This window comes from Engystomops pustulosus, chromosome 6 (genome assembly GCF_040894005.1).
Source record: "Engystomops pustulosus chromosome 6, aEngPut4.maternal, whole genome shotgun sequence".
NCBI classification, from domain to species: Eukaryota; Metazoa; Chordata; class Amphibia; order Anura; family Leptodactylidae; genus Engystomops; species Engystomops pustulosus.
In genome coordinates this window covers 65,283,096-65,301,639 of record NC_092416.1, presented here as the reverse complement: position 1 = coordinate 65,301,639, position 18,544 = coordinate 65,283,096, and the positions used below count along the sequence as shown (strand labels likewise).

The 18,544-nt window shown below is 41.9% G+C and overlaps 1 protein-coding gene across 2 annotated transcripts in view; it reads right to left on the bottom strand.

The window, feature by feature from the left end:
• The window catches only part of LOC140135201 (nicotinamide N-methyltransferase-like), a 49,844-nt gene that overhangs the window by 29,380 nt on the left and 1,920 nt on the right, over positions 1–18,544 (bottom strand). For both annotated transcript variants that reach the window (XM_072156359.1, XM_072156357.1), the window contains exon 2: positions 16,870–17,077. In XM_072156359.1, coding sequence (XP_072012460.1) covers positions 16,870–17,077 — 208 coding nt within the window. The remainder of the gene's footprint in view (positions 1–16,869; positions 17,078–18,544) is intronic.

Below are 18,544 nucleotides of genomic sequence, written 5' to 3'. Positions count from 1 at the left end.
GAATGAAGAGAAGTGTAGGTGAGTATGTCTAGGTGTTTTTCACTTTTTTAAATGGTAGATTTCCTTTAGGCTCCTATCTTCAGGTACTTAATTTTAGATTGTGATGTAAAAGCTGTTTTAATCCTCATGAAACTAAAGAAGATCCTCAGAATATAATCAATTTACTTTACGGTTTTGATATATTAAGATTTGCATGCAGTGGGTCGTGGCTTGTGGTGCAAGGAGCTGGATGCATGAGCTAGAACCACCAAAGGGTAAGCCAAGGGATATGTCCCCGATGTTTCGGGGCAGAAAAGAAAAGGGCAAAAAAGAGCACAGGGAAGCTCTCTACCTTTGAGCCTGCTCTCCGCAAGAAGGTGCTGGCATTATAGTGGAGGAGCGAGAGGAACTCCTGCTTAAAAGCAGAGGATTGTCCCTAGCAAGCACAAGCAGAACGCAGACACTAGCCAGCTCCCCGCCGGCCAGCATGATCTCTACAAGATCTGCATTAGCTGCCCAAGCCCCATTTCCATTAGTCAGAATGCTCAATTCTGCTAGCAAGAAGAGGAGAATACGTGGAGAACGGGAGCAATATACAGCTTCTCAATTAGGAATACAAGAGAACAATCTGATTACTCAGAATAACCCTATTACAGAGAATTTGATGAGAGCACAAATTGCTGATGTAAAGGTATCAATCCACTCTATCCAGAATACAATCCAATCTAAACTACATTCAATTTTCTCTGACTTACAATAAGAAATAGTGGGGCTGGGCAACAGAACATCCTACATTGAAAACAAAATGGCAGAGATAACCACTGCGCATAATGAAATACTAATTGCTGATATGGAAGTTCCAGAAGGAACTGAGGAATTGATATTATGCTCCCCAAAGCCTCAGAAAGTAATTTAACCATAGACAGAGCTCATTAGCTACCTAAACCTAAAACTCTCCCTCACCCATACCAAGGGTTGTTATTGCAAGAATGTAATTTTTCCAGATAAAAGAAAAGCTAATGGAAGCATCCCGTAGCAATCTATAACTCCCTAAAAGATATCAAAACATCTCATCATGAATTAATGAATCATTAGTTGGTATCACTTTAATCAGTCTACAGAATTAATTAAAGTATGCATATACACACGCATTGTAATAATTTTAATAGGAAACAACTATCAAAAAAGGAAGCACTCGTCTTTCTATATGAATGGAAAAATAAAAAGTTATAACTAACTTGAAAATGGTACAGCAGAAAGTAGTTTATCAGTATATATTGGGACACTGCCTGTGCCATTTTTTGTTTAGGAAATACTATTTTTATTTATATAAGGGAACACTGTACATTACTATTTTCCTTGTTTTGTCTATAAAGACAATTAAAACCTCTTCCATTTAGATATATCAAGATGATCACCAGTACAGTACCACTTCCATTTAGTAGATGGGGGCACTAAAGGGCCACATTTACTAGCTATGTGCAGTTTGCCTGTGTAGTTTGAAAGGGGAGCCAGATTCATGATATATGGGGTCCGTTCTTCATGAATCTGGAGCCCGCTACACTGCTCCAACAGGGTGTACCAACTTTTTTTTGTAAGGCATGTAATATTTTTTTGTTGGACTTTGCACGATAAATGTGGTTCGACTGAGCATTGGAACCCCCCCCCCCCCTTCAGTGCAGAAATTTGTTGTGTGAAGAATAGTGTAGCCGCTACACAATAGGGTCGCTTGTGACACATATCTGGCGCGAACACTTCTTAAATACCAATGCAAGCAGTTTGCAGATAAAAGAACATGTAAAGTCACACAGAAAACTGGCACACGGCCCTTAGTAAATCTTGGCTTACATTTATATGAAATATTGAGTGTGTGTCTACACCTCCTTTACCTCTGCAGTGAAGCTGCACAGTCTCGGACTGATCCAAAAAATATGTTAGATTTAGGGATCAGCGGATCCATTCAGATACAAGTTTAGCGAGTGCTGGCAAAAGCTGAACAGAAGTTCAGTTTGATCCCCAACACATGTTTTGGATTTTGGTAATTTACTGTACTTTAGTCCCAGGCTACAATAAACAGTTATAACAGTTATCACAGGTGTCTGTAATGAAGCTTTTTTTGTTAATCCCAATCCAACATTTTTAAAATCCAAATGTCACAGAGACCAAAAACATGTTTGCCTGTGGTTATAATTATAAAATATACACTTACATACAAATTCAACTTAAAAACGAACCTGCAGAACCCATCTTGTACGTAACCTGGAGACTGCCTGTACTACCTTTTGTACCTTATGCACTACTTATATATCAGATTATTAACTTTATCATAGTGCTTTATGATATAATAAGCTTTATCTGGGCTGGATAATAAGGGTAGATTTGTGACATAGACATTATTTTCTTTACATTATTTCTAGTATACAATGTTTTAAATAGAGGCAGTCCCCAACTTAAGAACACATAACTTACATACGAGTTTTAGTTACAAATAGATCTCTGTTTCCCTTTGGTGATACTCTCTGGATGCAGGTAAATTACTGAACTTTAACCCAGCTGTAAGAGTTATCCAAGTTGTCTACTATGCAGCTTTCTTGTCACAGGGACGAAAAAACATTCTTTGGAGTTAAACATATAAAAATTTGCCAGTTCCGACTTGCATACAAATTGAACTTGAAGGAAATCTACTAGTACCTTAAAGGGAACCTACAACGATTCTACCTATAAAGGTAGAACGGGTGGTGGGTGCCTGTATGGGACGTGGGGATAGCCCTTTTTAGAGTTTATCCTCACGTCCCAGCTATCTTTTTAAAATCTTTATTGCCCTAACGTGTAAATTTTGTAAAGCAGCCACTGGGGCGTGGAGTAGCCGGACATGAGGCTACACGTGGCGGCTACTCCATGCCCCAGTAGCCTCTAAAATTAGATAAAACAATCTGACCAAAAACTTCAATGAGAATAAGATGCAATTCAGACATGAAACCGCTGTGATTTTTTCTCCTCAAATATCCTCCATAGCCTGATTAGATATACATAGAAGATATGTACGGACATAACGTAGATGGTTTCAAATAGGCATAAAATTTACAATCTACTCACACAATACTAATAAAAATGCTCATATTAAGAATCCACGTAAGTCCTCTCCTTCAATTTATACATACAATTATACAATCATACAATCTTATTTAATAAATCCAAACAAAATCCAATGTCTAATATAAGAATTTACTCATACTTCAAATAGATTACAAATTATCATTACATAAATGTATCATTTGCTAATATTTGAAATTTTCAATGCTTTTTCAATGCATGCTTTTTCAATGCTTTTGTAAAATAGATTTCAGTTTCAAGGCTTCTTTTGAATATTTCATTTTGAATACAGGATTTATAGGATTTATATTATTGCCTTCCTCAGCCTCTATATTCCTTAAATTTTTGTTCTCCTTATTCTCACTTAAATTTTTTCCTCTCAGTAGATTTTCCAGACAATGATCTCTATCTGTAATTTCGAATCTATTTCATTCATGCAGTTTCTTTCTATTCTCTTGATCTGTTCTCCAGGGATATTATTTATTCATGGTCTATAGTGGCAGCTGTCAAACTGTATAAAACAATTAACATCTACCAATTTTAAATAGTTCCTACTTTTAATTTTGATTTCATCCTTAAAACAACTCCAAATCCAAAAAATAATTTATCTAGATAAATAAATAAATATAAAAGATAAAAGGATATATGTTGTAATTGTCCATTAGAATGGGTTAAGCAACTACAGGCAGTCCCCGGGTTACATGCATGATAGGTTCTGTAGGTTTGTTCTTAAGTTGAGTTTGTAAGCAAGTTGGAACCGTATATTTTATTATTGTAACCACAGTCAAATATTTTTTGGTCACTGTGACAATTGGATTTTCAAAATGTTGGGTTGTTATAAGAAACAGGATTAACAATAAATCTTAATTACAGGCATCATTGATAACTGTTATAGATGATTATTGTAGCCTAGGACTAAAGTACAGTAAATTACCAAAATCCAGAGGTCCATTTGTAACTAGGGGTTGTATGTAAGTCAGGGGTTCTTAAGTAGGGGACCGTCTGTATAGGAAATAAAGTGTAGTGTAGGATTTAATACGATTGGCACCTAGAATGCTTTAGAAAATTGGTTCACTTGTTCTAAAACTGATTAAATATCATATTTAGTACAAGAATAGTAGTTCTCCACAGATAAAGAGAGTGAGAGGTTATGGGGGGTGTGTTAGGAGACAGTGGGGCTCATTTACAATGGGTGCGAACACCGCACTTTCGTCAGGTTTCCCAAATATTTGGAAAATTTTGGTGCACACGATCGGATTTTGGCGCATCCACACCGGCTTGCACGGGACAGAAATCAGGGGGGGGGGGGGCGTTGGACAACCCGCCGGATTCTGACAAACCGCGGAATTTAAAAAAGGATTTGTTTCGCAAGATCAAGCACTCACATGCGCCAGTAAGAAGCAGGTGAAGTCCGGCAGACCTCGCCGCAGCAGCGATGGATGCAGGAACTCGGACACACAATGTTAGTGAATCGCGCCGGAGCCGAATCCTCATCGGACAACGCACCGCGGGATCGCGACGGGACGGGGTAAGTAAATCTGCCCCAGTATCTTTAGATATGTTGTGAGCAATGTTGTCATATTCAATGAATCTCCTAGTGGGGTGGGGGGGGTGTCAGTTGTGGAGTTCGCTGATACGCTGTAAGTAATACTACACAATAGGTTGAGGACCTGGCTGAAAGGTTATTGGTTGAACCCCACATGGGTCCTGAGAGTGAACATTTCAAATATTAGCGAATGATACATTTATGTAAGGAATAAAATCCTTTGTTTTCTCAACATTTCATGTAACCATGATGATGTCATCTAAGGTTCTTTACCCAGTTACGTTTGCGACGCCTACCCCACAAATGTATCTGATCACATGGCAGTATCATGGCATGATCACAGCTGCCTCCATCGACTTACACTCCTCATTATCCTCCATGGACTTCTACTCCTTCCCATGCCTCCATGGAGGCTGCTATGATTTTATGTGATCAGATACATACAGGAGGTAGATTGTGCAAATGTGACAGGAACTTAGATGACATCACTTTGGTAACATGAAAAAAGTGGCCAATGATGTAACAGAGCTCACTCTCAATGGTTAATACAACAGAATGTACTAGAAGTGATATCTGTCAATCAGGAGGCGGGGCAGTGCAGCATCTGCTAAATATACAGGGCTTTATTGAACTCACATAGTGTCATTGGACTCACATTAGAGGAGTTGCATATAGGTTTACAAATAGATTTTTTAATATTGCATCCATGAAACCATTTAGGGATAAGGGCAATTCTTTGTAATCACAGCTTTTAATTGAGTATATATTTTGGGTGCGTTAATTTGCATAGCAGGTTCTCTTTAAAAAATGAGATTTAAAATAAGCATTGCTAACATTTTATCTATTCATTTACCTTTTTAGATCTTAGCTACAAAAAGAATCTAGGGTTTTTACATTAAGATTCATACTTTTATATGTGGGAAACTTACAGCATAGCCCCAGGGAAATCACACAATGCAATGTTATATATTTACCTTCATTACAATACTAATATAATGCACCTAACCAGAAGCGTTATTATATTATATTATACCCTATGATTTCTCAGATGATCACTCTGAAGAATAGTGCCCAAAACAAAATAATGACGGCAACTGATTAACCATTTAGTGAACAAATTGTTTGATGAAAGTCTAATGTACACCTTAAATGTCTGCCTTTGTTGTTGCCAAGCTACCTAGCATGGATACAGGGTGCAGCAGTCCTGTCTAATGTGCATGGCTACAGGGTACAGCAGTCCTGTGTAATGTGCGTGATTACAGGATGCAGCAGTACATTGTAATGTGCATGGCTACAGGGTGCAGCAGTCCTGTGTAATGTGCATGGCTACAGGGTGAAGCGGTCCTGTGTAATGTGAGTGGTTACAGGGTGCAGCAGTCCGGTGTAATGTGCATGGCAACAGGGTGCAGTAGTCTTATGCAATGTGCATGGCTAGAAGCTGAGGCAGTCATGTGTAATGTGTGTGATTAAAGGATGCAGCAATCTTGTGTAATGTGTATGATTACAGGGTGCAGCAATCCTGTGTAATGTGCATGGTTACAGCGTGCAGCAGTCCTGTGTAATGTGCATGGTTACAGCGTGCAGCAGTCTTATGTAATGTGCATGGTTACAGCGTGCAGCAGTCTTATGTAATGTGCATGGCTACAGGGTGCAGAAGTCCTGTGTAATGTGCATGGTTGCAGGGTACAGCAGTCCTGTGTAATGTGCATGGTTACAGGGTGCAGCAGTCCTGTGTAATGTGCATGGTTACAGGGTACAGCAGTCCTGTGTAATGTGCATGGTTACAGGGTACAGCAGTCTTATGTAATGTGCATGGCTACAAGGTGCAGCAGTCCTGTGTAATATGTGTGCTTACATGATGCAGCAATCCTGTGTAATGTGCATGGTTACATAGTGCAGCAGTCCTGTGTAATGTGCATGGTTACAGGGTGCAACAGTCCAGTGTAATGTGCATGGTTTCAGGATGCAGCAGTCCTGTGTAATATGCATGGTTACAGGGTACAGCAGTCCTGTGTAATGTGCAAGGTTACAGAATACAGCAGTCCCGTGTAATGTGCAAGGTTACAGGGTACAGCAGTCTTATGTGATGTGCATGGCTACAAGGTGCAGCAGTCCTGTGTAATGTGTGTGCTTACAGGATGCAGCAATCCTGTGTAATGTGCATGGTTACAGGGTGCAACTGTCCAGTGTAATGTGCATGGTTTGAGGATGCAGCAGTCCTGTGTAATGTGCATGGTTTGAGGATGCAGCAGTCTTATGTAATGTGCATGGCTACAGGATGCAGCAGTCCTGTGTAATGTGCATGGTTACAGGGTACAGCAATCCTGTGTAATGTGCATGGTTACAGGGTACAGCAATCCTGTGTAATGTGCATGGTTACAGCGTGCAGCAGTCCTGTGTAATGTGCATGGTTACAGCGTGCAGCAGTCCGGTGTAATGTGCATGGCAACAGGGTGCAGTAGTCTTATGCAATGTGCATGGCTAGAAGCTGCAGCAGTCATGTGTAATGTGTGTGGTTAAAGGATGCAGCAATCTTGTGTAATGTGTATGATTACAGGGTGCAGCAATCCTGTGTAATGTGCATGGTTACAGCGTGCAGCAGTCCTGTGTAATGTGCATGGTTACAGCGTGCAGCAGTCCTGTGTAATGTGCATGGTTACAGGGTGCAGCAGTCTTATGTAATGTGCATGGCTACAGTGTGCAGCAGTCCTGTGTAATGTGTGCAGTTACAGGATGCAGCAATCCTTTGTTATGTGCATGGTTTCAGGGTGCAGCAATCCTGTGTAATGTGCATGGTTACAGGATGCAGCAATCCTTTGTTATGTGCATGGTTTCAGGGTGCAGCAATCCTGTGTAATGTGCATGGTTACAGGGTGCAGAAGTCCTGTGTAATGTGCATGGCTATAGGGTGCAGAAGTCCTGTGTAATGTGCATGGTTTCAGGGTACAACAGTCCTGTGTAATGTGCATGGTTACAGGGTACAGCAGTCCAGTGTAATGTGCATGGTTTGAGGATGCAGCAGTCCTTTGTAATGTGCATGGTTACAGGATGCAGCAGTCTTATGTAATGTGCATGGCTACAGGGTGCAGCAGTCCTGTGTAATGTGCATGGTTACAGGTGCAGCAATCCTGTGTAATGTGCATGGTTACAGGGTTCAGCAGTCTTATGTAATGTGCATGGCTACAGGATGCAGCAGTCCTGTGTAATGTGCATGGCTACAGGATGCAGCAGTCCTGTGTAATGTGCATGGTTACAGGGTACAGCAATCTTCTGTAATGTGCATGGTTACAGCGTGCAGCAGTCCGGTGTAATGTGCATGGCAACAGGGTGCAGTAGTCTTATGCAATGTGCATGGCTAGAAGCTGCAGCAGTCATGTGTAATGTGTGTGGTTAAAGGATGCAGCAATCTTGTGTAATGTGTATGATTACAGGGTGCAGCAATCCTGTGTAATGTGCATGGTTACAGCGTGCAGCAGTCCTGTGTAATGTGCATGGTTACAGCGTGCAGCAGTCCAGTGTAATGTGCATGGTTACAGGGTGCAGCAGTCTTATGTAATGTGCATGGCTACAGTGTGCAGCAGTCCTGTGTAATGTGTGCAGTTACAGGATGCAGCAATCCTTTGTTATGTGCATGGTTTCAGGGTGCAGCAATCCTGTGTAATGTGCATGGTTACAGGATGCAGCAATCCTTTGTTATGTGCATGGTTTCAGGGTGCAGCAATCCTGTGTAATGTGCATGGTTACAGGGTGCAGAAGTCCTGTGTAATGTGCATGGCTATAGGGTGCAGAAGTCCTGTGTAATGTGCATGGTTTCAGGGTACAACAGTCCTGTGTAATGTGCATGGTTACAGGGTACAGCAGTCCAGTGTAATGTGCATGGTTTGAGGATGCAGCAGTCCTTTGTAATGTGCATGGTTACAGGATGCAGCAGTCTTATGTAATGTGCATGGCTACAGGGTGCAGCAGTCCTGTGTAATGTGCATGGTTACAGGTGCAGCAATCCTGTGTAATGTGCATGGTTACAGGGTTCAGCAGTCTTATGTAATGTGCATGGCTACAGGATGCAGCAGTCCTGTGTAATGTGCATGGCTACAGGATGCAGCAGTCCTGTGTAATGTGCATGGTTACAGGGTACAGCAATCTTCTGTAATGTGCATGGTTACAGCGTGCAGCAGTCCGGTGTAATGTGCATGGCAACAGGGTGCAGTAGTCTTATGCAATGTGCATGGCTAGAAGCTGAGGCAGTCATGTGTAATGTGTGTGATTAAAGGATGCAGCAATCTTGTGTAATGTGTATGATTACAGGGTGCAGCAATCCTGTGTAATGTGCATGGTTACAGCGTGCAGCAGTCCTGTGTAATGTGCATGGTTACAGGGTGCAGCAGTCTTATGTAATGTGCATGGCTACAGGGTGCAGAAGTCCTGTGTAATGTGCATGGTTGCAGGGTACAGCAGTCCTGTGTAATGTGCATGGTTACAGGGTGCAGCAGTCCTGTGTAATGTGCATGGTTACAGGGTACAGCAGTCCTGTGTAATGTGCATGGTTATAGGGTGCAGCAGTCCTGTGTAATGTGCATGGTTACAGGGTACAGCAGTCCTGTGTGATGTGCATGGTTACAGGGTACAGCAGTCTTATGTAATGTGCATGGCTACAAGGTGCAGCAGTCCTGTGTAATATGTGTGCTTACATGATGCAGCAATCCTGTGTAATGTGCATGGTTACATAGTGCAGCAGTCCTGTGTAATGTGCATGGTTACAGGGTGCAGCAGTCTTATGTAATGTGCATGGCTACAGGGTGCAGAAGTCCTGTGTAATGTGCATGGTTGCAGGGTACAGCAGTCCTGTGTAATGTGCATGGTTACAGGGTGCAGCAGTCCTGTGTAATGTGCATGGTTACAGGGTACAGCAGTCCTGTGTAATGTGCATGGTTACAGGGTACAGCAGTCTTATGTAATGTGCATGGCTACAAGGTGCAGCAGTCCTGTGTAATATGTGTGCTTACATGATGCAGAAATCCTTTGTAATGTGCATGGTTACATAGTGCAGCAGTCCTGTGTAATGTGCATGGTTACAGGGTGCAACAGTCCAGTGTAATGTGCATGGTTTCAGGATGCAGCAGTCCTGTGTAATATGCATGGTTACAGGGTACAGCAGTCCTGTGTAATGTGCAAGGTTACAGAATACAGCAGTCCCGTGTAATGTGCAAGGTTACAGGGTGCAGCAGTCTTATGTGATGTGCATGGCTACAAGGTGCAGCAGTCCTGTGTAATGTGTGTGCTTACAGGATGCAGCAATCCTGTGTAATGTGCATGGTTACAGGGTGCAACTGTCCAGTGTAATGTGCATGGTTTGAGGATGCAGCAGTCCTGTGTAATGTGCATGGTTTGAGGATGCAGCAGTCTTATGTAATGTGCATGGCTACAGGATGCAGCAGTCCTGTGTAATGTGCATGGTTACAGGGTACAGCAATCCTGTGTAATGTGCATGGTTACAGGGTACAGCAATCCTGTGTAATGTGCATGGTTACAGCATGCAGCAGTCCGGTGTACTGTGCATGGCAACAGGGTGCAGTAGTCTTATGCAATGTGCATGGCTAGAAGCTGCAGCAGTCATGTGTAATGTGTGTGGTTAAAGGATGCAGCAATCTTGTGTAATGTGTATGATTAGAGGGTGCAGCAATCCTGTGTAATGTGCATGGTTACAGCGTGCAGCAGTCCTGTGTAATGTGCATGGTTACAGCGTGCAGCAGTCCTGTGTAATGTGCATGGTTACAGGGTGCAGCAGTCTTATGTAATGTGCATGGCTACAGTGTGCAGCAGTCCTGTGTAATGTGTGCAGTTACAGGATGCAGCAATCCTTTGTTATGTGCATGGATTCAGGGTGCAGCAATCCTGTGTAATGTGCATGGTTACAGCAGGGGCGCACCTGCCATGAGGCGAGTTGAGATTCTCGCCTCAGGCGGCGCGCCTCCTGTTAGACAGGGGGCGGCGTCGGGGTCCCGCCTGCCGGCATGTTCTCCGGGCGCCACGTCCCCCAAATCCCCCCTCAGCCGGCGCATGGACCTGTCCTTCACATCAACCCGCCCGCTGGCACTTCCCTACGCGGCCCACCCATCACATGAACACGCCCGCTGGCCGGCACACTCCCCCGCGTCCCGCCCATCACAGCCACCCGCTCACCGGCATTTCCCCTCGCAGCCCGCCCATCACACGAACATGCCCGCTGGCCGTCACACTCCCCAGCGGACCGCCCATCACATCAACCAAGCGGCACTTCCTCTCGCGGCCCGCCCTTCACATCCACCATCCCGCCAGCCGGCACTTTCCCACGTGGTCCGCTCATCATATCCACCGGCCGCCCGGCACTTCCCCTCGCGGCAAGCCGGCCGGCACATCCACCCGCAAAGGTACCTGCCCCGGCCAAAGTCCACACCGGTTCCCCACCCCCCGCTCGGATCCCCTCCCCCGGCTCGCTTCCCTCCCCCTCCCCCCCCGGCTCCGATCACCCCCCCCCCCCCGCTCCGTTTCCCCCCTTTCCCCCGGGACTGATTTCCACCTCCCTGGCAAAGCCCACCCCCCCCACTGGAGAACAAGGCCAACGATGGAAGAAGAAAAAAGGTAAGGTAACTTCTTTGTATGTATGTATATGTAAGTATGGATGTATATATATATTTGTATATTCTGTATGTGGTATATGTATGTGTGTGTGTGTATATTTGGTGTATATACTGTTTATAAATGTATCTGCTGTATGTGTAGTCAGTATGCATGTGTGTACAGTCAGCATGCCACCATGTACAATATAACATATGGTGGCACGCTGTATGTATTATATGGTATATGGCGGCACGCTGTATGTATTATATGGTATATGGCGGCACGCTGTATGTATTATATGGTATATGGCGGCACACTGTATGTATTGTATGGTATATGGCGGCACGCTGTATGTATTATATGGTATATGGCGGCACGCTGTATGTATTATATGGTATATGGCGGCACGCTGTATGTATTATATGGTATATGGCGGCACACTGTATGTATTATATGGTATATGGCGGCACGCTGTATGTATTATATGGTATATGGCGGCACGCTGTATGTATTATATGGTATATGGCGGCACACTGTATGTATTGTATGGTATATGGCGGCACGCTGTATGTATTATATGGTATATGGCGGCACTCTGCATGTATTATATGGTATATGGCGGCACGCTGTATGTATTATATGGTATATGGCGGCACACTGTATGTATTATATGGTATATGGCTGCACAGTGTATGTATTATATGGTATATGGCGGCACGCTGTATGTATTATATGGTATATGGCGGCACGCTGTATGTATTATATGGTATATGGCAGCACACTGTATGTATTATATGGTATATGGGGGCACGCTGTATGTATTATATGGTATATGGCGGCACGCTGTATGTATTATATGGTATATGGCGGCACGCTGTATGTATTATATGGTATATGGCGGCACACTGTATGTATTATATGGTATATGGCGGCACACTGTATGTATTGTATGGTATATGGCGGCACACTGTATGTATTGTATGGTATATGGCGGCACACTGTATGTATTATATGGTATATGGCGGCACAGTGTATGTATTATATGGTATATGGCTGCACGCTGTATGTATTATATCGTATATGGGGGCATGCTGTATGTATTATATGGTATATGGCGGCACGCTGTATGTATTATATGGTATATGGCGGCACGCTGTATGTATTATATGGTATATGGCGGCACACTGTATATATTATATGGTATATGGCGGCACGCTGTATGTATTATATGGTATATGGCGGCACGCTGTATGTATTATGTGGTATATGGCGGCACTCTGCATGTATTATATGGTATATGGCGGCACTCTGCATGTATTATATGGTATATGGCGGCACACTGTATGTATTATATGGTATATGGCGGCACGCTGTATGTATTATATGGTATATGGCGGCACACTGTATGTATTATATGGTATATGGCGGCACAGTGTATGTATTATATGGTATATGGCGGCACGCTGCATGTATTATATGGTATATGGCGGCACGCTGCATGTATTATATGGTATATGGCGGCACGCTGTATTGATTTTATATTATATGGCGGATTGTTGTATTTATTTTGTTCTTTGTGGTAGCTCACTCTGTTTATAATATAGTACAATGGGATGCTCTATGTATTTTGCATTGCTTTATTTTCACATTAAACCAATATGATTGGGTCTGGTCCTGACACTCCTTTATATATTACATATATGGAGTGGGGGGGGGGGCGTCTTTTTATAGCTCGCCTCAGGCAGCAGAAAGGCTAGGTGCACCCCTGGGTTACAGGATGCAGCAATCCTTTGTTATGTGCATGGTTTCAGGGTGCAGCAATCCTGTGTAATGTGCATGGTTACAGGGTGCAGAAGTCCTGTGTAATGTGCATGGCTACAGGGTGCAGAAGTCCTGTGTAATGTGCATGGTTTCAGGGTACAACAGTCCTGTGTAATGTGCATGGTTACAGGGTACAGCAGTCCTGTGTAATGTGCATGGCTACAGGGTGCAGCAGTCCTTTGTAATGTGCATGATTACAGGTGCAGCAATCCTGTGTAATGTGCATGGTTACAGGGTGCAACAGTACAGTGTAATGTGCATGGTTTCAGGGTGCAACAGTCTTATGTAATGTGCACGGCTACAGGTTGCCGCAGTCCTGTGTAATGTGCATGGTTACAGGGTGCAGCAGTCCTTTGTAATGTGTCTCACTACAGGGTGCATTAATCCTGTATATTCTGTTGCAGCTACAAGAGAAAAGTCCATGCGGCAAGTGTGTTTTGAAGGAAATCCTTACACCTGTGAGCATTTGGTGATCCTCCCCGTCCTCTTGAAAGTGCAAAAGGATACACCCTCCGGTTGCAGGTTTTTGTAGACAATGAAAAAGATTCAAACGATCCAGCACTTTTTTTTGAAAAAATCTTGCTTCTTTATTAAATCATCATATAAAATCGATCAGCACATAGTGGTATCCACAAACAGCTACGCGTTTCGAGTAAAAAAACTCTGCATCATGGCTAACATGTACTATTGCTAATGTCGTATTTAAAACAAAATTGGAACCAAAGAGAGGCTGATGATGTCACAGATAGAAAAACACACACTTGCATTTAGCATAAATTTTGTTCTCTCATATATGGTAAATATATCTTTAGTAAATATAAAATAGATCATCTTTTTTATTTAAACCAAGGGGAAATCGAGTTTTTAATTCCAAAATCCAGAAAACTTCTCTTTTTCTGAGAATGCTCTCCCAGTTTCCCCGTACCATATATGAGAGAACAAAATTTATACTGAATGCAAGTGTGTGTTTTTTCTATCTGTGACATCATCAGCCTCTCTTTGGTTCCAATTTTGTTTTAAATACGACATTAGCAATAGTACATGTTAGCCATGATGCAGAGTTTTTTTTACTCAAAATGCGTAGCTGTTTGTGGATACCACTATGTGTTGATTTTATATGATGATTTGATAAAGAAGCAAGAATTTTTCATCCAAAAAGTGCTGGATCATTTGAATTTTATTCATTGCTGCTACAAGTTGCATTTAGCCTGAGTAATGTGTGCTTTTACAGGATTTATCAGTCCTGTGTAATGTGTGCTTTTACAGGATTTATCAGTCCTGTGTAATGTGTGCTTTTACAGGATGCAGCAGTCCTGGGCAAAGAGTGCGGATACAGGATGCGGCAGTCTTATGTAATGTGTGCGGTTACTGGATACAGCAGTCCTGTGTAATGTGTGTGGTTACAGGATGTAGCAGTCCAGTGTAATGTGTGCGGTTACAGGATGCAGCAGTCCTTTGTAATGTGTGCGGTTACAGGATGCAGCAGTCCAGTGTAATGTGTGTGGTTACAGGATGCAGCAGTCCTTTGTTATGTGTGCGGTTGGAGGACAGAAGCTATAGCAGGGCGCTGGAGGACAGGAAGACTAAGGAGGAGGCTTCAGGACAGGAGGCTACAGGAGGAGGCTGGAGGATAGGGGGATACATGAGGAGGCTGGAGAAGGGTAGACTGGAGGAGAGTAGGATACAGAAGGAGGTTGGAGGACAGAAGACCACAGAAGGAGGCAGGAAGATGAGGATGGAGGACAGCAGGAGGCTGGTAGACAGGAGGCAACAAGAGGAGGCTGCAGGACAGGAGGCCACAGGAGGAGGCTCCAGGACAGGGGGCCACAGGGAAAGGTTAGAGACCAGGAGGCTGCAGGACAAGGCTGGAGGACAGAATGCCACAGGAAGAGGAGGATGGAGGATAGAGGGCCACAGGAAGAGGAAGATGGAAGACAGGAGGATGTTGAAGCATAAAAGGCCACAGGAGGAGGATTGAGAGCAGGAGGCCACAGGTTGAGGCTTAAGGACAGAAGGCCACAGGAAGAGGAGGACATGAGGCTACAGGAAGTGTCTGGAAGGAGGACAGGAGGAATCTGGAGGACAAGAGTCAACAGGAGGAGGCTGGAGTACAAGAGGCCACAGGTAGAGGAGGATGGAGGACAGGAGGTCATGGGTAGAGGAAGATAGAGGACAAGTTGCCACTGGAGGAGAATGAAAGCCAGGAGGCCATAATATGATGAGGATAGAGGACAGGAGGCCCCAGTAAGAGGAGGATTGATGACAGGAGGCTACACTGTGTGAGGAGAGTTAGGAGTACACATAGTATTATTTATTTGTTTGGGGATATAAATAAAAGTGGAAAACCAAGTGTAAAGGTAGGATAAGGTAGGATAAGAGGGGTTTTATATGTTGCAGAGTTGCACTAGGGGGTACTATATGGGTCTATGGAAGCGGTTGGCTACAGGAAGGGGGTATTACACTATGTGGGGGACATTAAGGTCGATATTGCACTATGATTATGGGTGGGGTATTGGGTGTGGTTTATTAAGCTGGAGTTGGATCTTTCATACAACTACATGGCAGTGTGAAAGTAAGCCTTTATCACAACTTTCTTTAACATGTGGTTCCTTTGTATTATTCACTCAATGAGCCAGCACTTTTCATGCAGGACAACGCATGAAACAGGACAATGCCTCAGGACAATGCCTTCATGCTCCTTGAAACTGAAAATATTGAAATTATGAAATGGTCAGTCCAAAGTTCTGATCTAAAGCCATTACAATCTAAAGCAAAAATCCTTGGTGGCCAACAGTCACAGAACTGTGGAAGAGATTGGATGAAGAGTTGACCACAATACCACCAGAGCAGTGTGAGAGACTAGTGATGTCCAATGGCCGCAGATGTGCTGAAGTCATTCATAGAAAAGGCCTGTGCACTTCCTACTGGAGACTGTTGTAACCTTCAATTTCGTTACAGTCTTTTTCTGTGCTACAGTCATTGCTGTTCTCTAATTATGACCATCACGTTTTTCTTAAAATAAAGGTTTTGAGTTGATGTACTTTGGTTATTTTGTAAACACTGTTTTGTAAAACAAAAAAGCCGTCAAATGTTGATCCTTTTTCTAAAAAAAATCAAATGACCATACACTGTTTTCTAATTTTGATCTCCATTTTATATGTGATATATCTATGTTGTATATTTGTGTGTATATGTGAGGTGTACATGCTATATATATGATGTATACAGTATATGGTAATGTACAGTATCTATGTGTATACAGTATATGCTGTATGTGTGTATGTGTGATGTATAAATACTGTATGTATGCATATTTTGTGTATATGTAGTATAGGGTGTGTATAGGCTGTATGTATATGCATTTGGTGTAAGGTGTGTTTATATACTCTATATATGTGTGTTTATGCTTGTGTGTATAAAATGTGTATGTTGTATATAATTGTATAAATATACGAGTGTATAAATTTGTGTGCATGAATGTATAAATATGTGTAAGAATGTAAAAATTTGTATATATGATTGTAAAATTATATTTGTATATAAAAAATTATATATAAATGTGAGTATGAGTATATACATTTGTGTGATTGTACAGCTATGTATTCTTTTTGTAAGAGTAAGGGGATAATATTCAGAAATCTACTATTGCGTCCAGCCTCTTACAGTCACACTGCTGTGGATGACTACAGATTTTTTATTGTCTTCTGAAATGTGATCAGAATACTATACTTGACTTAATTAAAGGTATGTAAATCATATACTGTATACAACTTTTTTCTTCATTTCTTTGGTATGGTAGTAAAAATGACAATAAGCTTCAACAAATATATCACCTTTTTTCTTCTATCTCTGCATGAATTTGTAAAACATGTCCCCACTGAAATGCTCCTGTACGTGTGTCCACCCATCTCTTCAGCTCCATTATGCATCTATCATTCAGCTTCAGGACTATGATGTGTTCGAAGAACTTATAGGCTGAATACAGATGATGAATCATGGAACCAATGCTGAGGTCAAACAAGATATCTCCTTTAACATGACCTAAAAAGGAAATTATAAAATAGTCATAAAATATCATGGGGAAATGTTTATATACCTGCTAAATGTATGTAGTGCTTGAATTTGTGCATTGTATCACAAGATTCATTTATTGGGATATCTCATGTGAAAAATGTGAAAATCTAATAAAATAACCCTCAAATATAGTAAAGGTCTCAAAGACATCAGATATTTTTGATCTACTGTCGGAATAACAAATGTAAATATCTGTCGCAGACGTAATAATGAATTATGCAACCAATGCCGAGATGATTGAGCTAATTTGACAATAAAGTAATTAGAAAGTTTTTCAAACTTTTAAACATTTAATCAGCATTCTTTGGAATTGATTGAGTGTAGTTGCCTTTATTAAGGGGTCCAAATTTTACATCCCCATTATTATGTAGGGTCAGTATGATTAAGGAGACACCACATTTATAAAGTTTATCTTTATATTTTATGTTTTAATACCTTTAAAAAATATATATTTCTATGTATTGCCATGTCCTGTTATATGGACTAAGGTGTTGTTTTTCTAGACCAGCCCATGTTTTTATTGATTTTTTGTAATTGGAAATTTAAGGGTAACACAATTGTGAAATAATGGTGTTAATGGACACTTGAACAGTATGGGGGAGATTTATCATATATCGGTGCTTGTTCCCTGTCCTCCCACTACCAAAGCAGATACATCATGAGGCTTAGACCTCATGATATATCTGCCAGTCATGCAGACTGTCAGACAAAATTGTGCCCGATCCGGCCCTGTGTAGTTTTGAGTGAAAATCTGCAAACATTCAAGCATCTAGGTGGCGTAGTCACCAGAATAATCACAATTTCTAGCAGTGTGCAAGAAATTGTGAATATTTCAGTACATATATACATAGAGATCAAACGCCCTAAGGAGCTTATATAAGTTCTGTTCATCTCCATTTCCCTAGAACATTATATATATATATTGTTTGTTCTAGAGAAATGAAGATGATCAGAACTTATATAAGCTCCATAGGGTGTTTGATCTCCATGGGTCTGATTGCTCATACAATATGTTGCAGCAGTCTCCTGCACTCAAATCTCTCCACAAGTACAGACAATATAACGTAAGGTACTTTATCAGCTTTCACCATCTATCTTTCCAGTGATCCATGGCCAAAGTGAAAATTCTCAGCACCACCCTGCTTTTCCCTATTACACAATTAATTTAGAAACAAAGCGTAGAAAGAAAAGATTGGGTGCAACAGAAGGCATGGTCCCATCCCTATCGTACAAAGCAGTTAATTTGCAAAAAGGTAATAAAGTTATTTTATCCAAAATGACAGATCACTGGAAAATAGAAAGCATATTCAATGTTCTTTAAACTTGTGGGGTTAAACATATAATGGAAAGTAAAGACAAGTTTGAAAAGGAAAGTTTTGATTGTTTTCTTTATTATTTACTTGATCTTTGCCTAAAACTATGTTTTTATTTTCA